Source organism: Hordeum vulgare, chromosome 7H (assembly GCF_904849725.1).
Source record: "Hordeum vulgare subsp. vulgare chromosome 7H, MorexV3_pseudomolecules_assembly, whole genome shotgun sequence".
NCBI lineage: Eukaryota > Viridiplantae > Streptophyta > Magnoliopsida > Poales > Poaceae > Hordeum > Hordeum vulgare.
Genome location: NC_058524.1, coordinates 543,864,351 through 543,882,532, shown reverse-complemented (window position 1 = coordinate 543,882,532; position 18,182 = coordinate 543,864,351). Strand labels below are relative to the sequence as shown.

The window sequence follows — 18,182 nt, the reverse complement described above, 5'->3', positions numbered from 1 at the left end:
GCCACCATCCGGTAGGCTTTACACACTGCATCAGAAACTCAATTACAATGATGAGACAAAGGCTTAACCGTTAAAACATTGACTAGAGACGTACTCCAAACTTGACATACATGATTGAAGATAGAGTAAGAACACAAAGCGTCATGGAATCTGGACAACCAGACCCTCCAGAAGGCACCTCCACTCCACGTCAGTGTCGAAAAAAGATGCATACATCTTCACCGCCACGTCGCCCTCTTCAAAAACGAAAACGACAAAGAAAACAAGAAAACAAACAAACACCGAGAGAGAAAATAAGACCCCCGTCACAAGATCGCCCGAGCGGCGATCGGACGGGAGGGGTTGCGTCAAGTCATCAGGGACATCTTTGCTAGATACGGTGACCAAATTTTGGTACGTGTACCAACCCTTCCAAATTAACACATGATCCATCACTTGATAGCCTCATGATAACTCCTCCATTTTTGAAAGCCCTAGTGGTTGATAACACTTGATCTAGTGTTAGATGTGATCATTAGCCACTCTAACCACTCGACCGGGAGGCCCCACCCGCAGCTTATAACAAACCCACCTCCGCCGCTGTCCCCGTTCCCTTTTCCCCTCCGATCGCAGCAGCTTCCGCGAAGACGGAGCCGCCCCCATTAAAATACCCAACTCGCCACGCCCCCCCTCCCCGCATCTCTTCTCCGCCCTTCGTCCCTCCTCGGGCTCCGCCGCCCGCCCCCCGCCTCCGCCTCCCAGTGTCCCAACCCTAGCGGCCGGCGGGCGCGGCGATGGGCGCCGTCGCCTCCACGGTGGCGGCGCGCTTCGCCTTCTTCCCGCCCTCCCCGCCGTCGTACGGCGTCGAGCCCCCGCCCTCGCCGGCCGCCGCGGCCGCGGACGGCGCGGTGGTGGAGCTAAGCGGGGTGCCCCGCCGGGGCGGCGTGGAGGCGCGGCGGCTGCCGACCAAGCGCGGCACGGAGGTGGTCGCCATGTACGTGCGCCAGCCCGGGGCGCGCCTCACGCTGCTCTACTCCCACGGCAACGCCGCCGACCTGGGCCAGATGTACGAGCTCTTCGTCGAGCTCAGCTCCCACCTCAACGTCAACCTCATGGGGTACGTCCCGTCCCCCGTCTGTTGGTAACATTTCGTTATGAAATATGGTGCTGTTAGACTGTTAGTGTTAGGCTGCTTGATTACGGTGCTAGGGATTGGATTTAGTACAACTTGACTGCTTGGGTTTTGCTTATTGGGGGCATGCTTAGGAACGCCCTGTTATTCCGTAAAAAGTCGATGGGAGTTTAATCTTCAAGGCCGTGCTGGCAGTTGGTTGTGCATCCACGCCTTCATGGAAAGTAGTACTAGTCGTTAGATACTTTTGTGATTTGATTGAGGTTGTTGAACCCGTGGGAATGTCTCTGAGGCCGTTGTTATCCGCTGGATAGTCCGAAGGTCAGGGCATTCTGGTCAATAATTGGTTGATTTGATTGAAGTTGATCATTATTTTTCTAATAAATGCTAGAGGATTTAGGACTGATTGGAAAGTTTGGATGTTAGTGCGCTGTGCTAGTCAGTGGTGGGAACCTCTACTTTATGTCATTGTCACTGCTAGGGTCGTTTGGAAATTCTCGTGTCTGTGCATGTAAAATGAAACATTTGGATTCTAGTGTTGAATTGTGAATCTTCTGATTGTACCTTAAATAATTCAGTTGGTAAGGACTGAAGAGTCATTGTCTCGGAGTGTAGTTTGGTCGCCATTTTTGGTCAAAATCTGAATGCCCCATTGGCACATTCACATGTTCTTTACCAATATTAACTACTAAGATTCTTGCAATGTGGAAAAAGAAAAAAAATGTTTGCTCATTCAGTTGGTAAGGACCGAAGAGTCATTGTCTTGGAGTGTAGTTTGGTCGCCATTTTTGGTCAAAATCTGAATGCCACACTGGCACATTCATATGTTCTTTACCAATATTAACTATTAAGATTCTTGCAATGTGGAAAAAGAAAAAAAATGTTTGCTCAGTTTGTATATTTATTTTTCCTAGTATAGGGATGTTATACTGTTATTAGTACTGTATGGTGATGTGCAATGATGAAGATGGGGTTTATATTTTTTTTCACTTCACTTCTGATTAGGTTCTTGTATAATTATTGTAGTTATCGTTTCTGTTGTACCTGCAAAATTGATTAGGTTTGACCAGAATTTTTAGCTATAGATTTGGTTGCAAAAGTCTACTAAAAGTGAGGACATTGAGTTCACATTTAATTCTTCGTTCTTCTGTTTAATGGATTCCTCCTTGGATATTCTTTGATTTGATCTTAATAAAATATTGAACTCCCACCTGGGCACTTTGATTAGAACTATTGTCCGTTTACGTCCCAGTTCCAAGTTTAGCTTCTCTTACAAGTTTTGGTGTAGGTGTAGGTAGTGAATAAATGAACGAGCTTTTGTTGGTAGCTTGTGTTCCATCTACTCATTTGAGTGGGTCAGTTTTTTTATGAGGGAATTGGGCATTGCTAATCAGTTACTATGTTTATAATTGAAAGACTGGCAGATGAGCTGTTGACTAGTTAGATTAATTGAGTTTTCCAGTGGATATTAGGCATACCCAGTTTCAAATCTTTTGGTTTGGAGCAATAAGCAATTGTTCCATTGTGTCTCCACTTTATCTTGCTTGAGTAGTCATTTTTTTCTTTTCAGTTGAGTAGTGAACACCATTTGTATCTGTCTTATAGCTCCAATACCAGCTTGTCCTTTCTATCATCGGTTTGCATAGTTGACTTTCCAAAAGGTCTGTCTATAGTTTTCTTCACCTTATAATATAGAGTTGACCAGTTGTTGCTTTGACGCGTGACAGCTACAATATGTTATGCTAATTTCAAGGAGATTTCTTATAGATTACTTGCTTTAAGCTCTGTGTTTGTGTTTATGATATGTATGTGCTTCCATTTGATACTGTTGATAGTTGATACCTACCAGTCATCATCCTACTGTCAATGTCATATATATTTCACTGATCCTAATGCCCATTTTGGCTTCACACAGTAACTAATGAAGTACCTTCTTTTCCCCTTTTTACAGTTACGATTATTCTGGATATGGGCAATCATCTGGGAAGGTATAGACTCAATCTTTTTCTAGGAAAGTACTTTTCCTCTCCTCTTCCCCTTTGCTTTCTGTTTTAAGAGGTTCAGCTATCATCGGTTTGCATAGCTGACTTGATTTGTTTCTGTTTGATTCTGCAGCCAAGTGAGCAGAACACTTATTCAGACATAGAGGCTGCTTATAGGTGTCTCATAGAAACTTATGGGGCCTCCGAGGAAAACATCATTCTGTATGGCCAATCAGTTGGCAGCGGCCCTACTTTGGATTTGGCATCTCGTTTGCCTCATTTGAGAGCAGTGGTTCTACATAGCCCAATTTCATCTGGCTTGAGAGTAATGTATCCTGTGAAACATACGTACTGGTTTGACATATATAAGGTGATTATTTTACTTTGTTTCTTTCAGTTTCATATTTTCCTTGATCTGATCTCTATATTTTTATGTGCAGAACATTGACAAAGTTGCATTGGTCAAATGTCCCGTGCTAGTAATCCATGTGAGTATTCTAATGACAGCAAGATTTCCTTAAGGTCTTAAAACTCCATATGACATGAAATGCTTTTGTATTTTAATTTTAGTCGTGTTCTTTCCTCCTATGAAAAGGACATCAATAGTTGGCCCAGTTCCAGTTTGGTGGCGTGGGGATGGATTGGAACCCTTTTTAGATTTGATTACCTCCATATATTGTTTTCTCCACTCTCTTCAAATACGTTTCAAGTTAGATGCTTCTACCACAGTTTTAAAAACCGAGCCAATGACCATAGTCACCAGGCTGTTGGTTCACTTGTTCATCGGTCAAACTGCTGGTTTGCCAGTCCAATAGCCAGTTCACCTGTTCACTCACCGGTCTTATAAGTTTTATAAGAATATTCATTTGACATCATATAATGTAATTAGTAAAAAGATCACATGTAAAGCGACAGATCTAAGTTTAACATAGCTGTACTGTTGCAATGTCTATGTGATTGTCCTTTCCTTTTGAAGAGTACAACACCTCCCTTGGACGGAAATTTAATAATTTCTGATTATAGTGTTTTGGGAAGAGATGACTGTTCCATAGCAACACCAATATTCCCTCACCTATTTATGGCATTAAAACTATTTCATCTGCAGGGTACGTCTGATGATGTTGTCGACTGTTCTCATGGGAGAGCGCTTTGGGAACTCTCCAAAGTGAAGTATGAGCCTTTGTGGGTCAAAGGGGGTAACCATTGTAATTTGGAACTCTATCCGGAATACATTAAGCACCTAAAGAAGTTCATCACAGCCATAGAGAAGTCCCCACCACTGAAAGATGAATCTCCAGAAAGCTCAGGTCCTTCAGATCTTGAAACAGGATCTGAAAGTATGGAGAGTTCAAGAAAAAGCACGGATGTGAGGGACAAATCAAGGTCAAGCACTGATCACAGGCGGAGTACAGATCGCCGGGAGAAACCAAGGAGCAGCATAGATAGGAAGGATAAAAGCAGAAAGAGTGTAGATCATCCTGACAAACCACGGGCTAGTGTGGATCAATCTGATAAGCCACGGAAAAGCATTGACCGGTCTGTATATTCTTACACGCACTCTGTTTGTTTTACTGTTTAATGTGGATTCCTGTTACATGACATATCCTTGTTGTGTCTTCTTGACTCTTGCAATGCATTGTGTGGCAGCTTTGGAGGGATGATGAGGTCGGTCAAATTGTGCAATATTGACTGCTTCAAAGTAACTTCCACTTCTGGGAGCTGAAAATAGTGGAAGGTTAGTTTTTGTTAGCACACGTGTTTATTTCATATGTATAATCTATTCAATTGGGTGTTTTAAGTTTTGCTGTGGAAGGTGTATTGATTTGGGTGAGGGTTATGCACACTGAATTGTTACGTGAGAAGAAATGATAATTCATTCCTGACCCCTTGAGTTTTCAAAGCCATTCATTTGGCACATCAAGAACGCTACTCCCACGAGTATGAAGCAACATCATTGTTACACTGTACATAAGTTCTTGTACCATTCACTGTCATGGTTTTTCTTTTTAATAGAAACATTTAATAGATAACTGAACTGGGAATTTGTGTCTTCCCTCTGGAAAGAATGTTCTTTTCAAATATGGTTTTCTGTCACTTCGTCGCTTTGTCATAGAGCTTGAGCTTGAAATGAATCACTGGATCACTCAATGTAATCATTATCTTTGTTCAGTGAATCACCGGATCATTCAATGTAATCATTATCTTTGTTCAGTTCAATGCTCATGTTCTAGCTATCCAGTTTCTCTATTAATAAAATATATACTCCCTCCGTCACAGTTTACATGGTGCCCGCACATTTGAGGTTCAAGTTTGACCAATGAAATGTGGGTCACGTGCCAATGTAATTTAAAACTCGAAATGCATGGGTGAAATGTAAACTAGGACATACAGTATTCACGTATGTGCTGGTGAATCATGCAAGAACAGCTTGCATGTTAATTGTTGCGGTTGGTTATTACTCTCAGATATATTTTGTCCTAAGTCAAACTTTATAAAGTTTCACTGCCTTTATAGAAAAATATATCAAATTGTACAGTACCAAATAAAATAGTAAATAGTAAATACAATATGAAAATGTATATTTCATGATGTATCTAATGCTACTGATTTGGTGTTGTAGATGTTGATACTTCTTTCTATAATTTGGTCAAAACTACAAAGTTTGACATCATAGGTTTTAGGAAATTTAGGATATGAAAACATCCTATTTCAGGGTAAAATAAATGAACTTTGAAGTAGTCGTACAACTTCACTTAGTCATCGCCTTTTGCCAAAGTAGTTTATCCTATTCAAATGGGCTTCTTCTGTAGGAACCTCCATGAGTCAATCAGTGTGAAGGGTCATTTTTTTCTTCTAACTTGTACTCAGTTGATGCTGCTCTAGTACAACTTTAGTACAAAGGTATATTACAGCAGCGTCAATTAGTTTGGATTGATGGGAGTTAGTACATTTCAAGAGTTTTAGCCAGTTCCTTGTTAGATAGCAGGTAGTGGATAGAAACTCAGAAGCCCGTTTGACATGATGTCTTCTTCCATCATTTCTACTATTTGTGTTAAATTCTTTGGTGACTTGTATGTACTGGCCATTATTTCAATTATCAATGACAAAATCAATTGGGGCATTTAACCAAGCGCTTATCTGTATGATTCATGTACTGCATAAAGAACGACCTTTTGTTGATTCAATAACTACCAATAATGAAGCAAATATTTTACTAGAGTGGATTATTCTCTTCGTTCCACTGTAATGGTATGTTCCAATGTTGGCATTGAGAAATCAAATTTTTTGGAAAAAATTTACATGTGGTGTTGTGGAAAATGTGCGGGAGTAAGAATATTTATAGACAGTGTGGAAGAGAAAAGAGAAGTAACCATTGTTGATACTCCATTCATGAACAAGTGGTTTTGGTGGGGACTTTGACTTGAATCGCATTCAGGTTGCTAATCTTGTAGGAGTAACACTATAGATAGAATATCGTGTAATTCATTATTGTAACTGCATGAATGGACGTCCGGTTGTGGCTCCTTTGATATGAAGGTAATCAAGGAATACAACTATAAATAAGCAGGTAGTTGTGGAATACAACTATAAATGGAACAATAGGAAAAATAAGAGTGAACTTGTCCTTAGTTAAGTTTAAATTGCATGTGATCAAGGTGAAGTGATCAAAAGAATCAAGGAGATCACTCTAGTTTAGATTGTAACGCAACATGAGAGTCAATCTTCAATCATGAGACAAATAACTCTTTGCAAAAAACTATGTTTGGTGCTTGACCAAAGAAAACCCGTATCTAGAAAAACAAGAGAGAACCTGTCATATCATTTGTTAATATTCATAAATTTTAAAATTCTGCCAAATAAATCATATTAGAAGTTATGGTTTAAGATTATGAAGAATGTGTGCATATTATTTTGTCAAACTTAAACAATGATCAATATAATCAATTTTAAATAATAGATCTAGTTTTTCCTGGCCATTTCCAAATCTATTGTAAAAAAAAACTTTGGATATGATTGGATCTATCACGAGTACAGTCATTTCTTCCTAGTAAATTCCTGAAACATATCAAGTGATCTATGGTTTGGTATTATTGGCTTTAGTTGATTATTCCCATGCTTGTAGTCATTATGCCATACCGCACTCTGTAGGAGTTTCTCTCTTCCTCAATTATCATGTTATGCATTATGGGCACATCCATGATTTCATTATTATGTTATGCATTATGATGGACACGTAAATGATTCTAAGAATGTCTGTCACCAAAAGCGTATTGACCTTGTAAAATGGCAAGTGTATTGACCTTGTAAAATGGCATACCGAGCTTGTATAACTCCAAATGCTCATTCTCAAGGATGGATTGCAATAATGAGATTTGTTGCAAACGCAAGTACTTATAATAAGGATGTGCAAACATGCATGGTGTAGTGAGGCATAAGCGGTAAACGACTACATTTTTTAACGCCATTGAAATGGATGTGAAATATGGTTGGATAGCATATTTCTTTTGGGTAGACAGTCAGTTCGACATCACGTTTCAACATAAACAGACAACAACTTTTGGGCCGGGACTTTGGTTGGACACCACGATCCAACATAAACAGACAACAAATTTTGGGGCTGCATTGTTATGTTTGTCTACCTGAGACCTTTTTATAATGTCAAGCAAACATCCAAACATATTTTGATAAATCAAAATGCGGCCATGGCATGGGCAACAACTTATATACTCTGAAATACTCCCTCCGTTCCTAAATATAAGTCTTTCTAGAGGTTTCACTAATAGACTACATACAGATGTATGTAGGCATATTTAAAAGTATAGATTCATTCATTTTGCTTCGTATGTAGACATTTAGTGAAATCTCTTAAAAGACTTATATTTAGAAACGGAGGAAGTACAAACCATCATCTTTATTTGTGACACATTTGTCTTAATGCACATGTACCATAAGCGAGTACAAGCCATCATCTTTATTTGTGACACATTTGTCTTAATGCACATGTACCATAAGCATCCTGAGAAGTTTGTATTCGATTTTAAAGATACGTGTACAAAGAAGAGTTGGAGTTTTACTTCAACAAGAAGTGGCTCGACTTGTTGTGCAAGTGCAATCTTGAGGACATTGTAAATCTACAAGTTTTGTGAAAAAAATGGGATGCTACCTATCGTGATTCTTTTACACAACTGATATGACCTCAACTCAAAGGACGAAAGGAATGCATAATGATGTCAAGAAAATATTTTCTGGGAAACTTAATCTTTCAAAACTCCCTGTAGAATGCGAGAAGGTTTTCGCTAATCTTTGTGAAAATAAGTTTGATGAAGATTTTAATTCACATGGAAAAAAATATCCCGAATTAACCTTTGCTGAAGAATGTAGTTGAATCATATACAAAGTGTATGCATTTAGAACTTGAGGAACAATTTAAAAGACAATTTTCATTGTCTTGTAAATTGTTACTCCGTGATCTAAATGCTCTTATATTGCCAATCTTGACATATATGGTTATGCATATGTGCAATGATCATGCAGCAATTGTCGTATTCAGCAGTGTAGATATGATAATTACAAGTTCTTGCATGAAGTACGGATTCATAGTTATGCATACACTTTCTATACTAAAATGTAGCTTTAATACCAAATGATAAAATATGCATCCATATCTAGGTGTATTGTGCAAGCATGCCTTTAAAGTTTTCAATATCAAGAATTAGTGTTCCATTTTGCCATCACAACATATAATGAAGAGAAGGACAACATGTGCAAAAATAAAATTTATATTGAGAAACAAGTAGGAACGAAATTTTGAAAACACATGTTGGATGTATCCCATGAAGGGTGGCATCCATTCATTGAAGTGTTCGTCATCAAAAGGACTTCTTCTGATTTTGAAAAAAGCCAATGATAAGCTGTACACCAGATAATTCTCTATGTAAGATGCAAGAAAAAACCCATGAGGTTCTGCTAGTTTTGACTGAGTGTGCTACATACATTTTAAAAGGTACAATATCGCTTAGTGTCCTTGAGTGATTAAGGGCAAATAGCAAACTATCCATATACATGGAGGATATGCTAATCCCGTAATGTCAACCTTGGAAAATTATGTGTATGGCAACCTTTGACCATAATTGTTTACCCTGGGACCTGGGTGCCTTTTACCATCTGAGGAACTCTAAACCGAATTTTCTTGCATCTTGCTTAGATAATTATGTGTTTCCAAGTCCAACTGCATTGAGTTTCACCAAATCATTCATAAGTTCTTTTGATAGTGATCACTTCAATGCAGCGAATGCCACCTTTTGTGAGATATGTACTAGATGTGTTTTCAAAATTTTCTTCTCAGTTTACTGTTTCTTAATATAAAATTCTCATTTTGCATATTTTGTGTATGTTGCGATGGCAAAATGAATACATCATTTGTATTGAAGATTTTGAAGACATGCTTGCACAATATAGGGAACGTTTGGTTCATTGGCAAATGATCGCCTTGCCCAGCCAAGCAAGGAAGCCTGTTATTTGGTTCCAGGGCAATCCCATCTTGTTGCCCACAGTTTCCAGCTTTTCGTAAGCGAGTCAATTTGGCTAGCCTCCGACGGCAAGACAAGTCTTGCCCAGCGAGTTCAACTCGCAAAGGAACCAAACAGGCCCATACTTACAACATATGGATGCCGTATTTTATACTAAAGGACCAAATCATCCATAAGTTCTTTTGATAGTGACCACTTCAATGCAGCGAATGTCACCTTTTGTGAGATATGTGCTACATGCGATTTCAAAATTTTCTTTTCAGTTCACTGTTTCTTAATATAAATTTCTCCTTTTGCATATTTTGTGTATGTTGCGATGGCAAAATGAATACATCATTCGTATTGTTGACTTGGAAGACATGCTTGCACAATATACTTACAACATATGGATGCCATATTTTATACTAAAGGCCAATGCTAACTTCCAGTTGATCGAAAGTTAGTGACAGATTTGCACGACTCGTTCCTACCTGATCGCTATCATCCCATGCTCGCTTGCACTGAATTTTTTCCTTCTCTTTTTGCATATTTTGTGTATGTTGCGATGGCAAAATGAATACATCATTTGTATTGAAGACTTTAAAGACATGCTTGCACAATATACTTACAACATATGGATGCCATATTTTATACTAAAGGACAATGCTAACTTCCAGTCGACTGGAAGTTAGTGACAGATTCACACGACTCGTTCCTACCTGATCGCTATCATCCCATGCTCGCTTGCACTAAAAAAATTCCTTCTCTTTTTGCATATTTTGTGTATGTTGCGATGGCAAAATGAATACATCATTCACATTGAAGACTTTGAAGACATGCTTGCACAATATACTTACAACATGTGGATGCCATATTTTATACTAAAGGACAGTGCTAACTTCCAGTTGACCGGAAGTTAGTGACAGATTCACACGATTCGTCCCTACCTGATCGCTATCATCCCATGCTCGCTTACACTAAATTTTTTGCTTCTCTCAAAAACCATAGTGAATCGCTAGTGGTTTTTTCTGGTTTTTCACTGCATAATATGAAAATAAAATAAAAGTCCTTGAAAGAGTATTCGAACCAAGGTCTATGCAATAGCTACCGAGCCTAATAACCAAGTAAGCCACCTTTGTTGATGTCTATTGTAGATAAGCAATGTTATTTGAATCTTTCTTATTTCTGCCATATCAGAAAAAATAATAAAGATTGGTCTGGTAAATTTGGCATGACCAGCATGATAAATATAGTATGAGCAACATGATAACTATACCATGATAAGGATGGTAACTACAGTACGAAAATGTTAAAGCATGGGGCAGTATGGTAATTTAACAAAAAAATTACCAGTGAAATGTCTCAAAACCTTTTTCCCCTTGGATGAAAGATACCATGATGTTTAAACGTAAGATATTAGGTGTGTGATGCATAAAATTATCATAAATTTACATGAAAGCTATCAGAGGAGTTATGTTTCAATATATTTTTTCTCGAAGTCAAAGTTAACATGGTGGTTGAACGTAAGTGATGAGGCTAGGAATCAGACTACTGATCACTTACATTGTATCAGACTAGTAACTAGCCGTAGGATAAGGAGCATGATGACCATCGGATTGAGCAGTAGAGCCCCATGCTTTATACCGTAGTTTGCATGCAGCATGCATGATTCCGCACTAATTCCCATCAATGTGTATCCTAACAACTACTCCCATAAATCAGGGAATACCAAATTTATTAGGCACCATGTTTTTTCCTGCATGCTATTCGTTTCCATATAATTTGTTTCCAATACTTATTTGGAATGTAAATTTAGTTGCCTTGTACGTTTTTTTAGCCAGCTTATGAAATTGTTTCCATGAAAAATACAAATTGCTTCCATCAGGTTAGAATTTGCTTGTTAATGGAGATTCCTTGCATCAGGTTAAAATTTGTTTGCTGCAGTGAGCTGATTTTTTTTTGCTTCCAAGGCAACCGACGGTTACTTCTGTCTAGTTCAATCGTATTTGTGTCCAGTGATGCAAACAAAAATACATTTCAAGCGACTTGAAAATTATTTTGAGTGTAGCATATAAAAGAGCTCTCGACAAGATTAACATTTGTTTTCATTAAATATTGCTTTCAAAAGATTAGAATTTACTACCGAAGCAACGGGATATTTCTTCCATCTGCTTGAAATTTCTGCTTCGACGGATTACACAAAGTGCTTCCATGGCAACCCACAATTGCTTTGATCTAGTTAGAATGTATGTATTTGAGCCGTCCATAAAATGTTGCCTCCATTGTAATAAGTTATTGCTTCAATCTATTCAGAATTTGCTAGGTTCAGCAAGTCATTTAAATTTCTTATATGGACACACAAACAGAATAGATCACAAATGTAGATTGACAATATCAACGGCGACGTAGGGGACAAGCTGGCAATGCCACGAAATTTGGTATTTGTGTCCATCAAATTAAATTGAGACTGTGCTTCCAAAATAATGGAAATTTGGTATTTGCATCCAAAATAACGGAAATTTCTTCTAAACAATTTGGAACTTGCACCTAAAAAAAGGGAAGATTTGCTTCCATACAAAAAAGGTGCATATGATCACGATTTGCTTCCAAAGATATATAGTTTGCTTCTGAATCATCCTGATACTATATTTTCATATGAACATATATTTGTTTCCATCAAAAGGGGAAAAGTTATATTTTAAAAGCATGGGGATATGTTTCCACAACGGTGAAAGATTTTTCTCATTTAAGCGGAGAACTTGTGTTCATGGTGATCTCGGAGCAATGCACCATGTATGGTAGAGACACAACTGCAAGCAGAAGTGTGTAGATCTTGTCTCTCGCACCATGGATGGTGGAAATACATGTTGCATCTTACTATCTTTCAGTTCTTTCTGCAATTCGAGACATAATCATGCGACGATGTTAATTAACGAAATTCGATGAACGAATCCAAGAGCGACAGAGAAAAAGTCTATAATGCTTAAAATAGTAAAAAAATTCCAATCAAAATAAGAACAATACAAACTATATTCCCCCATTCATTCACGATGAATGAACAATACGTGAAATTCAGATTCAAGCTAATGCATCATTCGGGTCTCGCATGAGCTTCCCCCTAATCACCTACATGTGCATCGACGAGGGATTTTACAAGATTGTACGTGAGAAAGTGGTGGATCAGTCCCCGTGCAGCCGACGGACGAGATGACATACCGGCTAGGTGGAACAGAGGCCGTAGATGGGTGAGTCAGGAACTCATATGCGGGGAGAGAGGAGTGGCGGCGTGGGGCATGGCGAGCTAGGCGATATCTATGGGATGGGAAGGAGAGACGTGATGTTTGTGTTTGAAGAAAATGAGATTCTTATTCAATGATGACAGAGATCTGCCCTTTTATACAACGGGAGGAGACGCAATCGCAAGGGATGCGTCGGTTCCAGGAGAGACAGAAAGAGAACCGTCGTTGCGGGAGGAAACCCCTTGACGGTTGGTTAAGGGGAGATTTTCCCCTAATTACATAATTAGTTTTAACACTCCCCCTAATCTACGCTTGACCATGTGGAGTTATCTTCATGATTGTCCAGGAAGCTTTATCATCTCAAAAACTCTTCTTCAAAAGTTCTTCATAAAGACTTTGATGAGAACCTGAAATGTAAACTCACAAAGAGATAGCATAATGTGATGTTATTTGAACAAGGATATCTCAAGAAGAAACTCCCCCTGTTGCCTGCAAGTCTCTAAGTCGTCGCATACCAATTCCGTGAACATATTTCTGGAATGTTGAGCTTGGTAGAGACTTAGTAAACAAATCAGCAAGGTTGTCACATGATTTGACTTGCAGAATGCTTATTTCCTCGCTTTTCTGAAGATTGTGGGGGAAAACCATTTAGGAGAAATATGCTTAGTGATATTGCTCTTGATATATCCTGTCTGCATCTGTGCAACGCATGCCGCATTATCCTCATAGATAATGGTGGGTGACTCAATAGAACCAATTCCACATGACTGTTGTATGTGGTTTATCATTCTGCGAAGCCATACACATTCACATGACGCTTCAAATAATGAAATTATTTCAGAATGATTGGTAGATGTAGCCACTAGAGTCTGTTTGGAAGACTTCCATGATATAGCTGTACCACCATGTAGGAACACAAAACCGGTCTGAGATCTGGCATTATGGGGATCAGACAAATAACCGGCATCTGCATACCCAATCATATCAGAGTCCAGATTTTGCTGAAACTGAAAAAATAGGCCAAGATCCTTTGTGCCTTGGAGATATCGAAAGATATTCTTTACTCCAGACCAATGTCGTTTGGTGGGAGCTGCGCTGTGTCTAGCAAGTAGATTCACTGCAAATGCAATATCAGGTCTTGTGCAATTTGCAAGATACATAAGCGCTCCAACTGCACTGAGATATGGAACTTCAGGTCCCAACACCTCTTCTCCATCACCCCTCGGTCTGAACGGGTCTTTCTCTATGTCTAGAGATCGAACCACCATAGGAGTTTTAGATGGATAGGATTTGTCCATATTGAATTTCTCCAATATTTTCTGGATATAGGCAGCTTGGTGTACCATGATTCCTGAGGGAAGGTGCTCAAGTTGAATACCTAAGCAAAATTTGGTTTTACCCAAATCCTTCATCTCAAATTTCATCTTTAGGTGATTGCGTGCTTCATCAATGTCTGGTGCACTGCCAATGATGTTGAGATCATCAACATACACAGAAATGATGCAAAATCCTATAGAGGACTTCTTGATGAAGACACATGGGCAATCATCACTATTGGAGTAACCTTTTTGAAGAAGGAACTCACTTAGTCGGTTGTACCACATTCGTCCCGACTGTTTTAAGCCATACAATGACTTATTCAGCTTTACACAATACATGTTGCGTTTTGCATTGTTACTCGGGATGGAGATTCCGTCAGGAACCTTCATATATATGTCCGAATCTAGTGACCCGTAAAGATATGCGGTCACGACGTCCATCAACTGCATGGATAGACGATTTTGTACTGCCATAGATATAAGATATTGGAAAGTGGTTCCACTCATTACTGGAGAGTATGTTTCATTGAAATCAATGTCGGGTTTCTGCGTAAAACCTTGTGCTACGAGCCTTGCTTTATATCTCACCACCTCATTGTTCTCATTCCGTTTCCGGAGGAAAACCCATTTGAATCCCACGGGGAAAACATTGGGAGGTGTAGGTATTGCTTCAGTGAATACCTTCCTTTTGTTAAGCGAGGCAATTTCTGCTTGGATTGCATCCTTCCATTTAGGCCAGTCGGAGTGCCTTTGGCACTCGACGATAGACCTTGGATCATGATCAGTGAGAAGGGTATCTGCAATCTTTTCAGCAAAATATATGTCGACAGTCGTAGTCTTACGGTCAAATGATTCTCCAGAATCAACATAGTTGATGGAAATTTCCTACACCCCTAGAGACTCTTCGTGATTTCCCAATACGATTGAGTCTGGGTGTTCCGATGTTCCAGCTAGTTTGTGCACACTGGAGCTGGGTTGTGAAGGTTGCCCTTCCACTGGGTGTGAACTACCCATCAGGTGTTTGTCAACATTGAGTTGACCTGCATTTACTGACTCCGAGGATTTTTTCCTCGATTTCCTTTGCTGCTTGCTAGAAGCTAGCTCCAGGTCAGAAGCCATACTACTCCCCCTCTTTTTAGGAACAGGGAGTTGAGTCGTTTTTATTGGTACCTCCACTCTTTCTGGCGTGTTTCTGGCCGGATTTAAGGATTTTGTAACACCTTTTAGATCAGTAAATGAATCTGGCAGATTATTTGCAAGATGTTGCAAATTAATGATCTTCCGAACTTGAAGTTCGGTCTCATGGGTACGTGGATCAGAGGATGAAATGGTATGAGCATTCCAATCAATTTCCGGGCATTCTTTCTCGTACTTGAAATCTCCCCCTAATGCCGGAAAATGTTCCTCATTAAATATGCAATCAGCGTGATGGGCTGTGAACAGATCCCCAGTTAGGGGTTCCAGGTACTTGATAATCGACGGTGATTTGTACCCCACATAGGTCCCCAACTTTCTGTGTGGGCCCATAGATGTCCGCTGTGGTGGTGAGATCGGGATGTATGAAGCACATCCGAACTTACGCAGATGGGAAATGCTAGGAGGATTTCCACGTACCAATTCCAGAGGGGAAGAACTGTGATATGCAGTTGGCCTCAAGTGTATCAAGTCAGCAGCGTGTAAAACTGCATGACCCCATCAAGAGGTTGGTAAGTTGCAATTCATCAACAAAGGTCTTGCAATGAGTTTAGTCCTCTTAATCAATGCTTCAGCCAAACCATTTTGTGTATGGACATATGGAACAAAGTGCTGAACTTCAATCCCCAAAGCCATGCAATAATCATTGAAGGCACGTGAGGAGAATTCTGCAGCGTTGTCCATTCGAATTGTCTTAATTCAACTTTCAGGATAATGGGCTTGCAACTTAATGACTTGCCTCATTATTTTGGCAAATGCATGGTTTCGTGTGGATAGAAGACACACATGTGACCATCGTGTAGATGCGTCAATCAGAACCATGAAATACCGGAAAGGTCCAGATAATGGCTGAATGGGACCACAAATGTCTCCTTGAATACGTTCAAGGAACTGAAGTGGTTCAGCTTGTATTTTGATATGCGAGGGCCTCAAAATTAGCTTTCCCGTGGCACAAGATGTGCACACAAAATCAGAAGATTGAGGAAATTTTGACTCAAGCAAATTATGACCAATGGAATTGCTAGTAATTTTTCTCATCATCCCGATACCGGGATGGCCCAAGCGATCATGCCAGGTTTGGAATGCGTCAACATTCTGAAAAATGACTTTGTATGCAACATGTTCCACGGGTTTGATGTACGTATCGTACAAACCAGACGATAGAGAAGGAATTTTTCTCATGTACCTTTTTGCCATATCCGTGATCTTTAGTAAAGAGTAAATACTCCTCTTTGTTGTCTTCATGGGTTTCAATATGAAAACCATTCTTACGGGTATCTCGATAACTGATCAGGGTACGTGATGAGTCAGGATACAATAAAGCATCCTCTATCGTCACTTGTGTACCACTTGGGAGTGTGAATATGGCACGTCCAGTGCCAACAATCACTGTATCGCGTCCAGCGATAGTTAGAATATCTCCATTCATCTTTTTCAGAGTTTGGAAATATTTTATCTCCCTCGGTATGGAGTTTGTGGTACCACTGTCCACAAGGCATAATTCTTCTTCCATCGGATTGTCCCCGTAGAAAAACTATATAAAAACGAAAGAATTTTCAATAAGAAAACCTTATGTTAATACATAGAATACAATCTTTATTATATCAAATGTGTTGATACAATACAATATAAAGACAACAACAAACTTATGTTCTTATTACAATCATCACAAATGGACATAGTTAAATAGATCACTAAGGAGGTCGAATGACTAGTCAAAGTCACCAAACACATCGTTTGAGGTGTACTCAAGTAACATGGCCTCCGTTTCAGCAGGGTCCTCAAGTGGATAAGGAATCTTGGCGTTGCTTGGTCCAGGAGGAATATCCTGTGAATCGCCAGCTCCATTTGCGCTATGCGGATGTAGGTTGAAGTTAGCTTCAAGCCTTTTCCCTTGAGTCGCTTTGCGTCCCTGGGATTGTTGGTACAGCATGACCAGATGCTTGGGCATTGAGCACTTTTCAGTAGAATGGAGTAGCATCCACACTTATTGCAAAGTTTAGTTTTATCGAACTTTGGCTTTGCAGTGCCTTTGCCCTTGCCCATGTTTCTGAATTTTCTGTTCCCATTGCGCTTGTGCTTGTGCTCAGAATTGGAATGTTTACCTTGAAAGGTACCATTAAACTTCTGTCTATTCGCGACATTCAGATGAACTTCAGGTAAAGGTTGTGCCTCAACTGGGCGCTGAGAGCCATTCTTAGCGAGTAGCTCATCATGCTTTTGAGCCTGAAGTAACATGTGAATAAGCTCGGAATAGACAGTGTAGTTGCGAGCACGGTATTGTTGTTGGAGTATCCTGTCTGAAGGGAGCATGGTAGACAGAGTTTTTTCTATCTTCTCCCCCTCAGTAGGTTCCTTCTCACAGAAGCGCAGTTGAGAACATATCTTATGAACAACATGATTGTACTCACCAATGGACTTGAAATCCTGAAGGCGGAGATGAGTCCAATCATGGAGTGCTTCTGGCAGGACTACTGCCTTCTGCTGTTCATACCTCGTTTTGAGGGCCAGAAACAGAGTACTAGGAGATTCCTCCTGTAAATACTCAGACTTGAGATCTGGATGAATATGGTGCCTTATGATGAATAAGGCAGCATAATTCTGCTGTTCTGTCAGTGGCGTGGCTCCAGCTGGGAGAGGAGTCTCCGGGGGCTGGATTGCACGCGCAATCCCACGGGACGCAATACTGATCTTGATGTCCATAGCCCATGTAGGATAGTTGTGGCCATTGAGGGCAAGCTCCTCAAACTCTTTGGCAGTCATCGTGGCATACATGAGGAACCAGAGATAATTAATTTACGGGCGGTAAATTAAAAACCATCATGGTT

General features: G+C 39.8%; 1 protein-coding gene across 1 annotated transcript; it reads left to right on the top strand.

The window, feature by feature from the left end:
* The first annotated feature begins 680 nt into the window (after nt 1–680).
* Nucleotides 681–4,976, top strand: LOC123411498 (alpha/beta hydrolase domain-containing protein 17C-like). Its single transcript, XM_045104456.1, has 6 exons — nt 681–1,096; nt 3,063–3,099; nt 3,227–3,463; nt 3,534–3,581; nt 4,199–4,629; nt 4,741–4,976. The coding sequence occupies exons 1-6, from the start codon at nt 774–776 to the stop codon at nt 4,814–4,816; spliced, it is 1,152 nt and encodes a 383-aa protein (XP_044960391.1). The 5' UTR covers nt 681–773; the 3' UTR covers nt 4,817–4,976.
* The last annotated feature ends 13,206 nt before the right edge of the window (nt 4,977–18,182 follow it).

Coding starts and splice junctions, on each gene's coding strand:
- LOC123411498 (XM_045104456.1), top strand. CDS start 774: ATGGGCGCCGTCGCCTCCACGGTGGCGGCGCGCTTCGCCTTCTTCCCG. Junction 1,097..3,062: donor CTCAACGTCAACCTCATGGG/GTACGTCCCGTC, acceptor CCCTTTTTACAG/TTACGATTATTCTGGATATG. Junction 3,582..4,198: donor GTCCCGTGCTAGTAATCCAT/GTGAGTATTCTA, acceptor TTTCATCTGCAG/GGTACGTCTGATGATGTTGT.